At 42.8% G+C, this 16,952-nt stretch overlaps 1 protein-coding gene across 1 annotated transcript; it reads left to right on the top strand.

The window, feature by feature from the left end:
* The first annotated feature begins 181 nt into the window (after window positions 1–181).
* On the top strand, window positions 182–15,978 carry LOC121550627 (transcription factor MafK-like). Its single transcript, XM_041862954.2, has 3 exons — window positions 182–377; window positions 13,342–13,419; window positions 13,508–15,978. The coding sequence occupies exons 2-3, from the start codon at window positions 13,375–13,377 to the stop codon at window positions 13,943–13,945; spliced, it is 483 nt and encodes a 160-aa protein (XP_041718888.1). The 5' UTR covers window positions 182–377; window positions 13,342–13,374; the 3' UTR covers window positions 13,946–15,978.
* Window positions 15,979–16,952: the final 974 nt, after the last annotated feature.

Raw genomic sequence — 16,952 nt, 5'->3', positions numbered from 1 at the left:
TTTATAGTTGGATAACCATCATTAGTTAATGATTTAATCTACACATTATCTCGCTAATTTTCCCTAAAGTATTCGCCAGCTGCGTCTACCGTCTATTTCTAGCTTCCCATAGTTTCCCGCCTCGCCTACGTCAGCAGAAAGTTATTTTCATGAATGGAGGGGGCGGTCACGAGGAGTTGGTGACGTAAATGCTTGCGGAAGCACGGAGTGGAATGTTGATACATTGTTGTTGTTTTGTAGTTAATTTAGTAAGGGGATACATTTCGGTTCGACTGCTGGACGCCTTACCGAATTGCGACAAGTAACTTCAACCGGTATAGGACGGCAACTTCACAAGCTTTACGCATTCCGGACGGAGAATATTCCGCGTTCATAAGGTGAGCGTACGAGCGCTTTTTTTGTTGTTGATGTTTTGACATTCCTCTCTAAAATTGCTGATGCTATCACCTTGACAGATTACATTTTATGCATGTGTCAACAAGTAAGATCAGGCTTAACAAAACATTTAATTTACATGTTATCAACATAATTGGTACATTTTATCTAGGCCTATCTTAACAATTTGAAACAGTTTACAAACCTTTATGGTTATTTAAAATTATTGTTCTGCTATATGGACACGTGTTGGAGTAGCGTAACGACAGGAATGCACCCTTTTCACTCTTGAAGTTGTTGAAATGTAACAATTTAACAAATCGTGTTTTTCTGAATGTATTTTTTATTCCATTTACCCATCGTAATATTTTGAAGGATAATATTTTTTTACTTCTGCCTCTTATAATAACTTTAATAAGTTTCATATTTTCAGAGAACTTCAATTAATTTACTGTATCCACATCGTTGTCCACATAGCGTACCTTAGCCTACTTTTATATTTACGACGTAAGGAAACAACACGTGGTCTGGATTTTAGAAATCTGGGACAAAGGGCACGGTGTGGGGATAGACCACCAGGAGGATAGTAAAGGGGACAAAAAGTATGAAGATTGAGCCAAGTTATAAAACGTTGCCTCTGTTTCAGACATGAAAAATTATACGATTTGTTTGTTTTCCTATATCAAGTCCCTTACGTGTGTGGGCTACTGTAATTTTCAGCAAGTATGTCAATTTCTTTTCCTTAAATGTAGTATATACTATAGAAGTTAGGCTTATATTCAGTTTATATAGTATTTGTGCTGTACAGTGTCTTCAGAAAGTATTCACACACTTTACTTTTTCCACATTTTGTTGTTACAGCCTGAATTTAAAAACAATTGAGATGTCACTGGCCTACCATACACAATGACCCATAATGTCAAAGTGGAATTGTTTTATATTTAATTTTTTATAAATTATAAAAAATGAAAAGCTGAAACGTCTTGAGTCAATAAGTATTCAACCACTTTGTTATGGCATGCCTAAAAACACTACATGGCCAAAAGTATGTGGACATCTGCTCGTCGAACATCTCATTCCAAAATCATGAGTATTAGTATGGAGTTGGTCCCCCTTTGCTGCTATAACAGTCTCCACTCTTCTGGGAAGGCTTGCTTCCATTCAGCCACGGGTATTAGTGAGGTCGGGCACTGATGTTGGGCGATTAGGCCTGGCTCGCAGTCAGCGTTCCAATTCATCCCAAAGGTGTTCGATGGGGTTGAGGTAAGTGCTCTGTGCAGGCCAGTCAAGTTCTTCTACACCGATCTTGACAAACCATTTCTGTATGGACCTCGCTTTGTGCTCGGGGACATTGTCATGCTGAAACAGGAAAGGGCCTTCCCCAAACTGTTGCCACAAAGTTGGAAGCACATAATCGTCTAGGATGTCATTGAATGATGTAGCGTTAAGATTTCCCTTCACTGGAACTAAGGGGCCTAGCCCGAACCATGAAAAACAGCCCCAGACCATTATGCCTCCTCCACCAAACTTCACAGTTGGCACTATGCATTGGAGAAGGTAGGGTTCTCCTGGCATCTGCCAAACCCAGATTTGTCCGTTGGACTGCCAGATGGTGAAGTGTGATTCATCACTCTAGACAACTAGTTTCCACTGCTCCAGAGTCCAATGGGGGCGAGCTTTACACCACTCCAGCCAACACTTGGCATTGCGCATGGTGATCTTAGGCTTGTGTGTGGCTGCTCGGACAAGGAAACCCATTTCAAAAAGCTCCCGACGAACAGTTATTGTGCTGACATTGCTTCCAGAGACAGTTTGGAACTCGGTAGTGAGTGTTGCAACCGAGGACAGACGGTTTTTACACCCTTAAGCAATCGGCGGTCCCATTCTTGTGAGCTTGTGTGGCCTACCACTTCGCGGCTGAGATGTTGTTGCTCCTAGACATTTCCACTTCACAATAACAGCGCTTACAGTTGACTGGGGCAGCTCTAGCAGGGCAGAAACTTTACGAACTGACTTGTTGGAAAGGTGGGATCATATGACGGTGCCACGTTGAAAGTCACTGAGCTCTTCAGTACAGGCCATTCTACTGCCAATGTTTGTTTATGGAGATTTCATGGCTGTTTGCTCGATTTCATACACCTGTCAGAAACGGGTGTGGCTGAAATGGCAGAATCCTCTAATTTGAAAGGCTTTCCACATACTTTTGGCCATGTAGTGTAAATTCAGGAGTAAAAATGTGCTTAAGTTCCATTGACTGTGCAATAATAGAGCCCCACAGTGGACGTGTCATAATACCCATAAAACCTAGCGGTCAAACATGGAAATGGTTTCAATCGTTTTTCCACCATTCATTTTTCCCATAGGGGATATTAGAAACACTTTTTCTAATGATCTATTAGCCTTTTAAAATGATAAACTTGGATAAGCAAACACAACGTGCCATTGGAACACAGGACTGATGGTTGCTGATAATGGGCCTCTGTACGCCTACAGTGAGGGAAAAAAGTATTTGATCCTCTGCTGATTTTGTACGTTTGCCCACTGACAAAGAAATGATCAGTCTATAATTTTAATGGTAGGTTTATTTGAACAGTGAGAGACAGAATAACAAAACAAAAATCCAGAAAAACGCATGTCAAAAATGTTATAAATTGATTTGCATTTTAATGAGGGAAATAAGTATTTGACCCCCTCTCAATCAGAAAGATTTCTGGCTCCCAGGTGTCTTTTATACTGGTAACGAGCTGAGATTAGGAGCACACTCTTAAAGGGAGTGCTCCTAATCTCATCTTGTTACCTGTATAAAAGACACCTGTCCACAAAAGCAATCAATCAATCAGATTCCAAACTCTCCACCATGGCCAAGACCAAAGAGCTCTCCAAGGATGTCAGGGACAAGATTGTAGACCTACACAAGGCTGGAATTGGCTACAAGACCATCGCCAAGCAGCTTGGTGAGAAGGTGACAACAGTTGGTGCGATTATTCGCAAATGGAAGAAACACAGAAGACCTGTCAATCTCCCTCGGCCTGGGGCTCCATGCAAGATCTCACCTCGTGGAGTTGCAATGATCATGAGAACGGTGAGGAATCAGCCCAGAACTACACGGGAGGATCTTGTCAATGATCTGAAGGCAGCTGGGACCATAGTCACCAAGAAAACAATTGGTAACACACTACACCGTGAAGGACTGAAATCCTGCTGCGCCCGCAAGGTCCCCCTGCTCAAGAAAGCACATATACAGGCCCGTCTGAAGTTTGCCAATGAACATCTGAATGATTCAGAAGAGAACTGGGTGAAAGTGTTGTGGTCAAATGAGACCAAAATCAAGCTCTTTGGGATCAACTCAACTCGCCGTGTTTGGAGGAGGAGGAATGCTGCCTATGACCCCAAGAACACCATCCCCACCGTCAAACATGGAGGTGGAAACATTATGCTTTGGGGGTGTTTTTCTGCTAAAGGGACAGGACAACTTCACCGCATCAAAGGGACGATGGACGGGGCCATGTACCGTAAAATCTTGGGTGAGAACCTCCTTCCCTCAGCCAGGGCATTGAAAATGGGTCGTGGATGGGTATTCCAGCATGACAATGACCCAAAACACACGGCCAAGGCAACAAAGGAGTGGCTCAAGAAGAAGCACATTAAGGTTCTGGAGTGGCCTAGCCAGTCTCCAGACCTTAATCCCATAGAAAATCTGTGGAGGGAGCTGAAGGTTCGAGTTGCCAAACATCAGCCTCGAAACCTTAATGACTTGGAGATCTGCAAAGAGGAGTGGGACAAAATCCCTCCTGAGATGTGTGCAAACCTGGTGGCCAACTACAAGAAACGTCTGACCTCTGTGAATGCCAACAAGGGTTTTGCCACCAAGTACTAAGTCATGTTTTGCAGAGGGGTCAAATACGTACTTCCCTCATTAAAATGCAAATCAATTTATAACATTTTTGACATGCGTTTTTATGGATTTTTTTGTTATTCTGTCTCTCACTGTTCAAATAAAGCTACCATTAAAATTATAGACTGATCATGTCTTTGTCAGTGGGCAAACGTACAAAATCAGCAGGGGATCAAATACTTTTTTCCCTCACTGTATGTAGATATTCCATAAAAAATCAGCTGTTTCCAGCTACAATAGCCATTTACAACATAAACAATGTCTACACTGTATTTCAGATCAATTTGATGTTATTTTAAGGACGAAAACAAGGACATTTCTAAGTGACCCCAAACTTTTGAACGGTAGTGTTGGTAAAGTTAAAGTGACTATGCATAGATAATAAACAGTAGCTGCAGCGTAAAAGAGGGGGTTGGGTGGGGGGGAAACAATGCAAATAGTATGGGTAGCAATTTGACTAGCTGTTCAGGAGTCTTATGGCTTGGGGGTAGAAGCTGTTAAGAAGCCTTTTGGACCTAGACTGTGCGCTCTGGTACCGCTTGACGCGTGGTAGCAGGGAGAACAGTCTATGACTAGGGTGGCTGGAGTCTTTGACAGTTTTTAGGGCCTTCCTCTGACACTGCCTGGTATAGAGGTCCTGGATGGCAGGAAGCTTGGCCCCAGTGATGTACTGGGCCGTACGCACTACCCTCTGTAGTGTCTTGCGGTCGGAGGCCGAGCAGTTGCCATACCAGGCAGTGATGCAACCAGTCAGGATGCAGCTCTAGAACTTTCTGAGGACCCATGCCAAATCTTTTCAGTCTCCTGAGGGGGAATAGGCTTTATCGTGCCCTCTTCACGACTGTCTTGGTGTGTTTGGACCATGATAGTTTGTTGGTGATGTGGACACCAAGGAACTTGAAGCTCTCAACCTGCTCCACTACAACCCTGTCGATGAGAATGGGGGCGTGCTCGGTCCTCTTTTTCCTATAGTCCACAATCATCTCCTTTGTCTTGATCATGTTGAGGGAGAGGTTATCCTGTCACCACACGGCCAGGTTGCTGACGACCTCCCTATAGGCTGTCTCATCATTGTCGGTGATCAGTCCAACCACTGTATGTCGTCAGCAAACTTAATGATGGTGTTGGAGTTGTGCCTGGCCATGCAGTCATGGGTGAACAGGGAGTACAGGAGGGGACAGAGCACGCACCCCTGAGGGGCCCCTGTGTTGAGGATCAGCGTGGCAGATGTGTTGTTACCAACCCTTACCACCTGGGGGCAGCCCGTCAGGAAGTACAGGATCCAGTTGCTGAAGGAGGTGTTTTAGTCCCAGGGTCCTTAGCTTAGTGATGAGATTTGAGGGCACTATGGTGTTGAACGCTGAGCTGTAGTCAATGAATAGCATTCTCACTTAGGTGTTCCTTTTGTTCAGGTGGAAAAGGGCAGTGTGGAGTGTAATAGAGATTGCATCATCTGTGGATCTGTTGGGGCGGTATGCAAATTGGAGTGGGTCTAGGGTTTCTGGAATGATGGTGTTGTGAGCCATGACTAGCCTTTCAAAGCACTTCATGGTTACAGACGTGAGTGCCACGGGTAACCTTAGTGTTCTTGGGCACAGGGACTATGGTGGTCTGCTTGAAACATGTTGATATTACATACAGTCAGGGACAGGTTGAAAATGTCAGTGAAGACACTTGCCAGTTGGTCAGGTCATGCTCGGAGTATACGTCCTGGTAATCCGTCTGGCCCTTGTGAATGTTGACCTGTTTAAAGGTCTTACTCACATCGGCTACGGAGAGCATGATCACACAGTCGTCCGGAAAAGCTGATGCTCTCATGCATGCTTCAATGTTGCTTGCCTCGGAGCGAGCATAGAAGAACTTTAGCTCGTCTGGTAGGCTCGTGTCACTGGGCAGCTCGCGGCTGTGCTTCCCTTTGTAGTCTGTAATAGTTTGCATGCCCTGCCACATCCGATGAGCGTCGGAGCCGGTGTAGTATGATTAAATCTTAGTCCTGTATTGACGCTTTGCCTGTTTGATGGTTCGTCGGAGGGCATAGCGGGATTTCTTATAAGCGTCCGGGTTAGAGTCCCGCTCCTTGAAAGCGGCAACTCTACCCTTTAGTTCAGTGCGGATGTTGCCTGTAATCCATGGCTTCTGGTTGGGGTATGTAAGTACGGTCACTGTGGGTACGACGTCTTCGATGCACTTATTGATGAAGCCAGTGACTGATGTGGTGTACTCCTCAATGCCATCGGAAGAATCCCGGAACATATTCCAGTCTGTGCTAGCAAAACAGTCCTGTAGCTTAGCATCTGCGTCATCTGACCACTTCTTTATTGACCGAGTCACTGGTGCTTCCTGCTTTAGGTTTTACTTGTAAGCTGAGTTATGGTCAGATTTGCCTAATGGAAGGCGAGGGAGAGCTTTGTACGCATCTCTGTGTGTGGAGTAAATGTTTTTTTCCTCTGGTTGCACATTTAACATGCTGGTAGAAATGAGGTAAAATGGATTTAAGTTTTCCTGCATTAAAGTCCCCGGCCACTAGGAGCGCCGCCTCTCGATGAGCGTTTTCCTGTTTGCTTATGGTCTTATACAACTCATTAGGTGCAGTCTTAGTGCCAGCATCGGTTTGTGGTGGTAAATAGACAGCTACGAAAAATATAGATGAAAACTCTCTTGGTAAATAGTGTGGTCTACAGCTTATCATGAGATACTCTACCTCAGGTGAGCAAAACCTCGAGACTTCCTTAATATTAGATATTGTGCACCAGCTGTTGTTTACAAATATACACAGACCGCCACCCGTTGTCTTACCGGAGGTAGCTGTTCTATCTTGCCGATGCAGCGTATATCCTGCCAGCTGTATGTTATCCATGTCGTCGTTCAGCCACGACTCAGTGAAACTTAAGGTATTACAGTTTTTAATGTCCCGTTGGTAGGATATCCGTGATCGTAGTTTGTCTATTTTGTTATCCAATGATTGTACGTTGGCTAATAGGACTGATGGTAGAGGCAGATTACCCTCTTACAAGGCACCCCGACCTACGTCCCCGATGTCTCCGTCTGTTTCTCATGCGAATGACGGGGATTTGGGCCTTGTCGGGTGTCTGAAGAAAATCCTTTGCGTCCGACTCGTTAAAGAAAAAATCTTTGTCCAGTACGAGTTGAGTAATCGCTGTCCTGATATCCAGAAGCTATTTTCGGTCATAAGAGACGGTGGCAGAAACATTATGTACAACAGGTTACAAATAATGCGAGAGAAAACACACACAATAGCGCAATTGGTTAGGAGCCCGAGCACCACCACCTATCAGCCTACACCACTATGCACACACCCGTCGGTACTATGACAACTAGCGTAGCCATGTCAGCAAACGACTGCTGTCTGAACACACACATCCGATTTGGTCACTTGATTCTTGCTGTTTGGACAGTCAGTATTCCAAAATGGATTTTAAAAACAAAATTGATTTGAGCGTTAAAGCCTGCAGTGTGAACAAGGCTTTAGAGACTTACCCAGAAAGACTCACAGCTGTAATCGCTGCCAAAGGTGCTTTTACAAAGTATTGACTCAGGGGTGTGAATACTTATGTATATGAGATATTTCTGTATTTCATTTTCAATTAATTTGCAAACATTTCTAAAAACATGTTTTCACATTGTCAATCAGGCTGTAAGACAACATGTGGAATAAGTCAAGGGGTATGAATACTTTCTTAAGGCAATGTATCAGTCTAGTGTGGTGCTTTGTCCTATTGTATACTACTGTAGACATTCCCAAAGACAAATTGTTAGTGCTGTATCAGTGATTTTGCTCTTTATCCTATAGAGAGAGTGTGCCATAGTCCGCCCTGGTTCAGCAGAATCTCTTTTGGAAGCCAGTGTCACAGGCCAGTATGAAATTGAATCTACTGGCCTACTGTGAAAGCAATCATTTTTAGATGACACACACACAAAAAAAAGCTTGTTGCTACGCTGACTTTTGTCTCTGCCTCTGTCCCGTTGCTCAGCTTTATAGAATAAACAAAAATAAAACAAATCCTTATCAATTTCATATTGTGGTGCTGACTGCATGTCTCCAGACTGGGATCATATTCTTGGACATTTGACCATTACTGTCATTGTGATTTATGTGGAAAATATGAGAGGAGTCCTTTCTCATCCAAAACTTTCCACACTGTATGAGGGCCTTGAAACCTTGTCTAAGAGGCTGCCTCTGCCCTGAGTCACTGTTGATGAGGTATGTGGTCATATCCATGCTCTGTCATGAGGTTAACATGTGGCTTGGTTTCCAATGTGATGTCTGGAGGAGGAGAGCGAGGGTCTATCATCTTCTGCTCTTTCACTTCCCTACCCAATATTTCAGCATGACAATATGATGTATACATACTTATAATGGTTAATGATGCTCACAGTTTGCATTGCATTGAGTGTTCAGGAGGTGGAAGAAACCCCACAGTACTCCTTGTGGGTTTAGCAGTGTGTTGTGAAATTACTGTGGTTAGTGAAAACGAATGACTCAAAAGGAAACCCAAGTCAGATATTTTTATGTGTAAACTTAATTTCCTTACTATGTGTTCTGATAATTTATTTCTAGAGACAAAGACTGCGTCATAAGAATTACACAGACATGACAGACAACCAAACTATTGACAGTACTGTATTACATGTACAGTTTAACAGTCCCATTAACATGTTTACACTGAAGCATGGAGGGATATACATTGGCATCTCTCCACACGTGTGTACCAACCACCAGGATCTGCACCCAGCCCATTCCTGCTTCTCTGGATGAATTCCTGGATCTCAGACCAATGATCTCACCACACTGTGGTCTGGGGTGTGGAGGGATTAAAGTGCTTTGTTTTTGTGATTATGGTATTAGGTGGTGTACAGTAAACAAGGAGAAATGGCCTGAACTTTCTCAATTTTACATCTGAGAACTTGGGTGTCAGAACTTGAGTACTCAGACTTAATAAGAATATTAACAACTTAATGGAGAGCCAGGATCTGTTTTTCTCCTGCTGATGTAATCTCAAGTCTAATGCATTAACAAGCCCTGAACTCCTTTGGTATTTGAAGTTGGAAAATGTAATAGTAATTAATTTCTCATTGATTTTCATTGCTATTCATTCCATACTATGTAATGGCTTTAGTTAGGTAATAACTGGACAGGTTTATCCTTGTTGTGTGCATACTTGACATTATTTTGAATCCCTATGTCCCCAGTTGGAAAGACGCTTCGCTCAGATATCTACCTCTCCTCCCTTTCTGCAAAAAAGTTCCGGCGGTTATGCCAGCCGTTTCCTGTACTTTTCCTTCCGCCCTGCGAAACAACGTGATTTTCCAGGAAACGTCAGTTTGGGAGGGTGTGATTCCCTGCCGCTCGTCCTAGTTCTTACCAGTAAACAGCATGACTCATGGCTCAGCAATGTTCTCCATTTCCTTTACATAACATCCCTCCAAATGTGCTGTGTTGGAGAGCAGAGTGCACCACCACAGCATAGTCTGGAGGAAGGCTCTCTCCTCCCCACCTCCCTGAGAAAACAGAGGAGACATTCTGAGCAGAGAGGAGCTCCATCCAGCTCGCTCTCCTCTCTCAGAGGAAAGTAGCATGTCTGTCTCCACCGAACCCACACTCCAAAACAAATAGAAAATAGATGGAAAACAAGCAGCCAAGACAAGCCAACACGCCATCTATCACTAGGACCTGAGCACTCAGCTCTTTGATGTGCTGTGTATTCTAGTGAAAGGTCGGGCCCCAGAGCAGTACCTGTCATAACCCAAGCACACAGACTTGAATTTGAGAAGATGTCTGAATGACAAAAACAAGATGGAGTCACATTTCACACATTGTCTCTGGACTAATACCATAACAGGCCTGCAGTTTATTGGCTTGTTTTTTTTTAGGCAGGTCACAATCTGTGCTCAAATAGGCAGCTATTCATCCATTAATAATGGTTACTGCCTGGGCTGGTACTGTGGTACTAATTTAATATGCACCTAAGTAAAAGGACAACTCCGTTTAGAGTATTTTAGCAAAGGTAAAGCCCTAGTTCTTTGCTCAAGCTTTGAGTCAGTCATTGATGTCAATTACACTGAATGACTAAACAACAAACTGACAAAGGTTATGTTCACTTTTTCCAACAGAGTTTAATTGGGCAGAGAACAGTGATTATTAGCAGTGGGCTGCAACCGGAGCCTACAGTAATGTTGTCAGTTGGACTTGTGTGCTTTGATCCAATGAGTAATTTCCTCATGATCTGGACTACGTGAGCTGATGAAATATGGCGCTGAAATCATCAGGCCTTTCCTGTGGCCAGCAAATAGTTTCTGTTCTCCATCTGTTTAGGCACCCCCTTTGTGTGTAAATGCTCCCTCTCTCATCATGAAAACCGAAGTGTTGTCTAACTAAGTTATTTGGTTCTGGATAGTCCTACTCTGTATCCCTGTTAGTCGTCAACACTTGACTCATTCTGGCTGTTGTTAGACTTAGATATGAGACACATCTGAATTCCAGACATTAGGAACATTTTACAGCGATGTCTTTACATCTGAGTAGACTAAGCCCCCCTCCCAGAGATGGGTGCATTACACAGGACATATTCTGAATGCATTTATCCTCCCAAATGAAACTTGGGGCCTCTTTCCTTTGTGTGTGGGTGTGTGCTCAGTCAGGAATGTGGTTTTGTTATCCACACTTCAGCCACCTTCTATGGCTTTACTTTGAGGTCTTCTCAGACACGAGTAGAAGAACTCAAAAAGATGAGTAGGGAAATGGTTTTCTGGAGGACCGTCAAATGTGCACAGTCAAAAGCAGTGCTGAATTGTAAAATGTGCCTGTTGCTCGTCCTGAAAGATGATCAAAACAGGGCTTTTGCCTTGGGACATTACTGCCCTTTTCTCTCTGGAAGAAGGAACACAGCGAAGTGGGACCTTGAGAGCTCGACCTAGTGCTATTTGCAAAAAACAGAGGAGCACATGCAGAAGGAATTTGAAGGAAACAATGTGGCCTCTGAGCTGTAAAGCTTGAGGTTATGTATGGCGAGGGAGGCCTTTTTCCCATCCCATTTCATGATTCTCGAGTCGCAAGGAATATTACCCAGGGTCTCCCCTCTGATGCAACAGTTCAAAACAGGCTCTTTCAGCCAACTTGCTGGAACGCTGTCTTACGTTTTTGGCTTGATTCAAAGTTGCATACATGTGCCAAAATAAGGCAGTTCTGTATGCTTTGCTCCACTCCTTTTCCTATAATTAAGTTGAAAACCCAAGTGAATTTTAAATGAGGTTCAAAGGGGATGGCCAAAACAAGTATCAAACGTGAGGGTTCACCAAACCATGTTTTCATGTGGTTCTTAAATCCACACAAAATAGAGCATCTATTGGTTTATTTTCCAAGTTAGGATTGTGTGTGTGTGTCCTCTCCACATTCATGTATCCCTTCATTACAGAAACATGCGGCCAGGCATAGGCTGTACCTCCCGTGTGGTTTTACAAAAATACAAAACAGATGGATGACTAAGAATTTATTAGTAATCACCATATGTTCAGCTTTAGTGCCAAAGCCAGTGAACTTTCCATTATCAGACCAATCATTTGGCATTCCGCTCCTTTCAACTTAGGAGCTCTTACTAAGACTTCCGATGCAACAATATAACCACTCCAGCTCTTCAACACAAGGTCAACCCAGCAACAGCTATCAGAAACTGCTGTGATCAGCTATCTATATTTATTTCCAGGGGCATGAGATGAACTTCCCTAAAGGAATAGTCATTAAAACCTCAACCTTTTGGGTTGTTGTATCTTGTTCGAGAAAGTGCAGCTCAAAGCACCGCATGGAATATTTGGCCTCTTAATGAGGTATCACTCATAAATTGTTTGCTGGCAGAATTTTGTGTCAGCAGCACAGTGAGCTAAATATATCCAGCAGTGTTAAATAAGGGCATGGAGCAGCTCAGGAAAGCCCAGTGTAATAGATGCCAGACAAGCAGACAAGTCTTAAACAAAATAGAGTACATTGTCTCATGGCAAAAATACACCCATGACTGTAAGGGAAACTATTCCTCTGTGACACACTATCTTCAGGAATGTAAAGTTAAGTATGGCCATAAATGTAAGCTTGTTTGTTGAGTAGTTTTACTGTTGACATAGGCATATGTTCTGTGTTATAAAGAGGAGCCTCATCCGGGTCAATGTAGGCCATGTTAGGTTGAATAGTACTGTATCTAAATGGAAGAGACTGCATTAGGTCTGAGGGAAATGAAAAATAGGAGCCAATGTTCAGAGTTTATGAAACTGTTATTGTACACATGCTGCCTATACTATTGGTGATCCTCACTTAAAGTTATTCAAACTGACCTGCCCTTGTAATGTCTACCATGTGTATGACAGGGTTATGAATGAGACTTGTTTACCCTTTGGCTGACCATTTGACTACACTCCCACACCCATTTAAAGGGTGTTTCCATGGCAGCCATCACCTAGGGAGCAAATCAGGGTGCTGAAATGGAGCCTTGGGAGACTGTGGGCTTTTATTCACAGTCAGGCGCACAGCAGTCTCGCTCTCACTTTTTGGCCATGACGGCAGTCTCAAAGGCATGCGTTTCACTGTAGTGTAGTGTTCAGATAGGCCTTTCTAAAAACAGCTTTGACCAAAATAGCCCATGCCCAGTTTCTAAGCAGAGGGCTCAGACAAAGCTGTGTGGTGAGAGCTGACCTGTTTCTATTCTTGCGGTCTTGCTATGGTCTAGTGAACTACGTTGTGAGGGCCCTCCCTACAGCAGTAAACAGGTTTACCCAACAGTCTGTGTATTCATTATCATCTTTCAGTGTGATGCTGACCTCTGCTGGCAGTCTCTGTTACTAGAGAATCTACTGAGCTGATTACAGATGATGTAACTATCTCAGGAATGTTGTTGTAGGATCTCTTCAATAGATTGGCTTCTTAGGATGGCTGTGTCTGCACATGGCTACGCTCATAACCCACACTTTCATTTCAAAACGAATACACTATATTATGTATACAAATATATTTGATAACATATATTTTTTATTTCAATCACAATAATTTTCTTTTCTTTGTTTTGCAGTGTGACATCTGTGGGATTCTGACCAGTTTATGCATGCAGGGTATGACGACTCAGTTTAAAGCAAACAAGGCTTTAAAGGTAAGTTTGCATTCGTACACTGTATCTTTAATGTGAATGATGTGTTCAGGAAGGGCCAGAATCTCATCAACGGCTGTCTCTGTTGCAGGTTAAGAAGGAGGTGGGTGAGAATGCCCCGACCCTCAGTGATGACGAGCTGGTGGCCATGTCGGTGCGCGAGCTCAACACACACCTGCGCGGGCTGACCAAGGAGGACTTGGTGCGACTGAAGCAGCGGCGGAGGACCCTGAAGAACCGCGGCTACGCCGCCAGCTGCCGCATCAAGCGGGTCACCCAGAAGGAGGAGCTGGAGAGGCAGAAGCAGGAGCTCCAGCACGAGGTAGACAAGCTGGCCCGGGAGAACGCCAGCATGAGGCTGGAGCTGGACGCCCTGCGCACAAAGTATGAGGCCCTGCAGTGCTTCGCCCGGACTGTCACCCGCTCGCCCCTCTCCCCAGGCAAGGTGGCCACCACCAGCGTCATCACCATCATCAAGTCTACCAACAACCGCAACTCCAGCCCAACCTCCTTCTCAGCCCCTTCCTAGTGCTGACAGGACTGGGCTCTCATCTCCCCGTCCCGCCTGGTCCTTACCGGTTCCGACCCGATCCAGCCTGAAACCAATGGCACCCGACCCATGCTGAGAGGAAGCTCAGTAATTAGGCTGAGGGAAGTCTAGTGGCCACATGCTCTGTGTGATGATAACATGATGCTGCATTCATTCACTACTCTCTCTCTCTTTCTCTCACATACTGTACATAATCTACATTGTCTGTACTGTGCTACAACCTCCCCAGCACCGGCAGGGCATTGGGCCTCTCTGACCCTCCCTCCTTGACTGACGGCAGAGATTAGCTCAGACTACAGTGTGTACTACAGTACTTGGTATTATACCCCGCGATGGCAGCACTGGTCTGAGACAGCTCTGATGCCTGTGGTATCTTGCATTTATAAAGTAATATATTATTGTAATAATTACCATATTAATACATTATGAATATTTAAAATAACAAAACAAAACGCTGATCTAAGCCTAAAAGCCTTCTTTCTTCTGTATATGAAAGCATATACATTGAAGATTTTGCCTTAAACTGATCTAGGAATGATCTCTGTAATATTCAATTTTCTTGTCACACTCTCATACAATATGTTCAATATTTTAAGATTTTATATTTCCAATTTCAAGGGCAGCTTGAAAACCATTAAAAAACGATATATATTTGATAACTGACCAAGCATGTTTACCTGGATGAACCAGGCCCTTTTGACATTGGAAAACTTTTATCTGGTTTAGACTGTAGATTAGACTTGCAGGTATATAGCATTATAGCATAGCCTACATAAAATAATACAAACATATTAATGGGTTCTCCTCCTTACAGCGGTGAGGAACTAAATCTACAGTACATGTAAACAACAAATCAGGCTACGTCAGACAATGGACAGATCATTGAATGGCACTTACTATGAAACTGTTAGATCACGATGTAAAAGTACCAAAATCACTTGCTTTGCAAATGTATAAAATCACACAGCTGCAAAAATAAATCTAAAATCACAGGACACCTGAAGCATCATTTTGGGAAATACCGCAGTCCATTCTGGTATTACTTTAGCAATGGGAGATTGAATGACTCTGATCATAGTTTGTGGTCTATCCCAAAATTGCTAAAGTTGCAGCCAGTTTATAACTATTGCCAAGGGTGGCATATTTATTTTATGTTATGAAGACAAGCACTTACCTATGATCTTTTGCCTCTGAACTTTCCTCTCCACGCAATGCCCTATTTCATGGTAGGTAATCCATATTGGATGTAGTGATGATGGGAGCTGTCTTGACAAATGAAATGCAATTAAATGAATTCCTGTATATTACAGACTTAAGCTAGAGCCTCTATTTTAGTTTCAATGCAAGATAAGGAAAATTGAAGCTCTCAACTGCCTCCTGTCACTTTACATTGAGAACTCCGTCGTCTTAGAAATCATTCCTACTGTTGGGTCATCTGAAAGTGCTGCTGCCGGTGTTGGTAACTCTGAAACGGTATACATTGAACATAAATGCTTTTGACACAGACTCTTGGGTAAGAGAAATCCCGGCATAAAACTCTAGGAATGGTGTTATGACCAAATCCAATGATACATTAGCTTAAAATGTTACCCAACATAAACAAGCACAGGTTTAGTATGCTTTTTGAAGGTTATGAGTTTCAGTTCTAGATAATGATCTAGAATCTATAGTTTTTGCATTTCAGCACTTATCAAAGAGTCATGAGTGAAGTCTAGAGTTGGCTATTGTCAAGGTTTTCTCTTACCCCAGTGGACATTACTTTTCCTCGTCTCCTGTTTCTTAGTTGTAAAGAGCACTAAGGGGGACTTTGCTGCTGCGTGGCCCTCTGCTATTTCAGGCAGGGCCATTGCTGTGCTCTTATCATTCTCATTTTGTGTTTTCATTTGGTTTATATGTTGTTACACCTTAATTCCCACATTTTCTTCCTGATATTTAGTTGTTTTTATATATACATGTGTGTATTTTTCTACAATTGTGGCTTTATTATAGGGATATTAAATACCTGAGAGTGGTGTGGTGTAAAATTAATCTTATTTACTGGCCTATCTCAGCAGGATAGTTCAATTATTATCTGTAGCATCAATTATATCATAAGGAATCTATTCTGCTGACTTTATAGTTATCAGTTCATAATTATTACCTGCAAACTACCCTGAGCTAGTCTGCAAATTAGGCTGTCTGTGTTTAGTCATGACTGTTTTAGAGTAGGTGGATTGGGTATATTTTGATAGGAAATACTTACTTTGGAAGCTAATTTCCATATGCCCACATGCTGGAAGTTATGTTTGGATCACATTGCTAAACAACAAAACTTTTGAAGTTTGAGTTGATGATGCTTTCGTGACAACTGAAATAGATACAAGTATTACAATTTGGAACGGAATATACAGCAGAATGCAAGTTATGAAAATAAAGTTGAGGAAGTGAAAACACTTGAATTATTCAGCACCCTTTTCTGAGCTTTACACTGACCTCTGCTGGTGGTCTTTATAAATGCTGTGAAAAAGCACATTATTATTGACCAAATTGTTTGAGACTTTTGCAGTCAATTAGATATCAATTTATAAGACTTTTATCTGTTATAGTTATTGCTTTCAATTTCATTCAATTATGTTCTAAACAAAGCCACAATACTGTCTACATATTGTATGACTCATATTCAAGTGCAAACCATATACTTTTGTGTCAAAATAAACATCCAACAAAGTAGATGAATTTCTAGGTACCCAAGCTGCATTTTCCTCCCTAGTTGTATTGAAACTCACTAAAGGTTCATACACATCTACCATAGCTCTGCCAGCTAAAGATGGAGTATGGAAGCACTAGCAGTTATGCTCTTCCTGCACAGCAGGTGGCTGTGTTATCCCTCAGTATCCTCTATGTAGCAATAAATAACCTTGCTCCTAGAGTTTGATTGAACATTGTAGTTTCAAATTCATATGCACAGGGCACTGTAATGACACTTCTAGCAACTAGAGGGCAATGT

This window comes from Coregonus clupeaformis, chromosome 35 (assembly GCF_020615455.1).
Source record: "Coregonus clupeaformis isolate EN_2021a chromosome 35, ASM2061545v1, whole genome shotgun sequence".
Classification (NCBI taxonomy): domain Eukaryota; kingdom Metazoa; phylum Chordata; class Actinopteri; order Salmoniformes; family Salmonidae; genus Coregonus; species Coregonus clupeaformis.
This window is presented reverse-complemented; position numbering and strand designations above follow the sequence as displayed.

Coding starts and splice junctions, on each gene's coding strand:
- LOC121550627 (XM_041862954.2), top strand. CDS start 13,375: ATGCAGGGTATGACGACTCAGTTTAAAGCAAACAAGGCTTTAAAG. Junction 13,420..13,507: donor AAGCAAACAAGGCTTTAAAG/GTAAGTTTGCAT, acceptor TCTCTGTTGCAG/GTTAAGAAGGAGGTGGGTGA.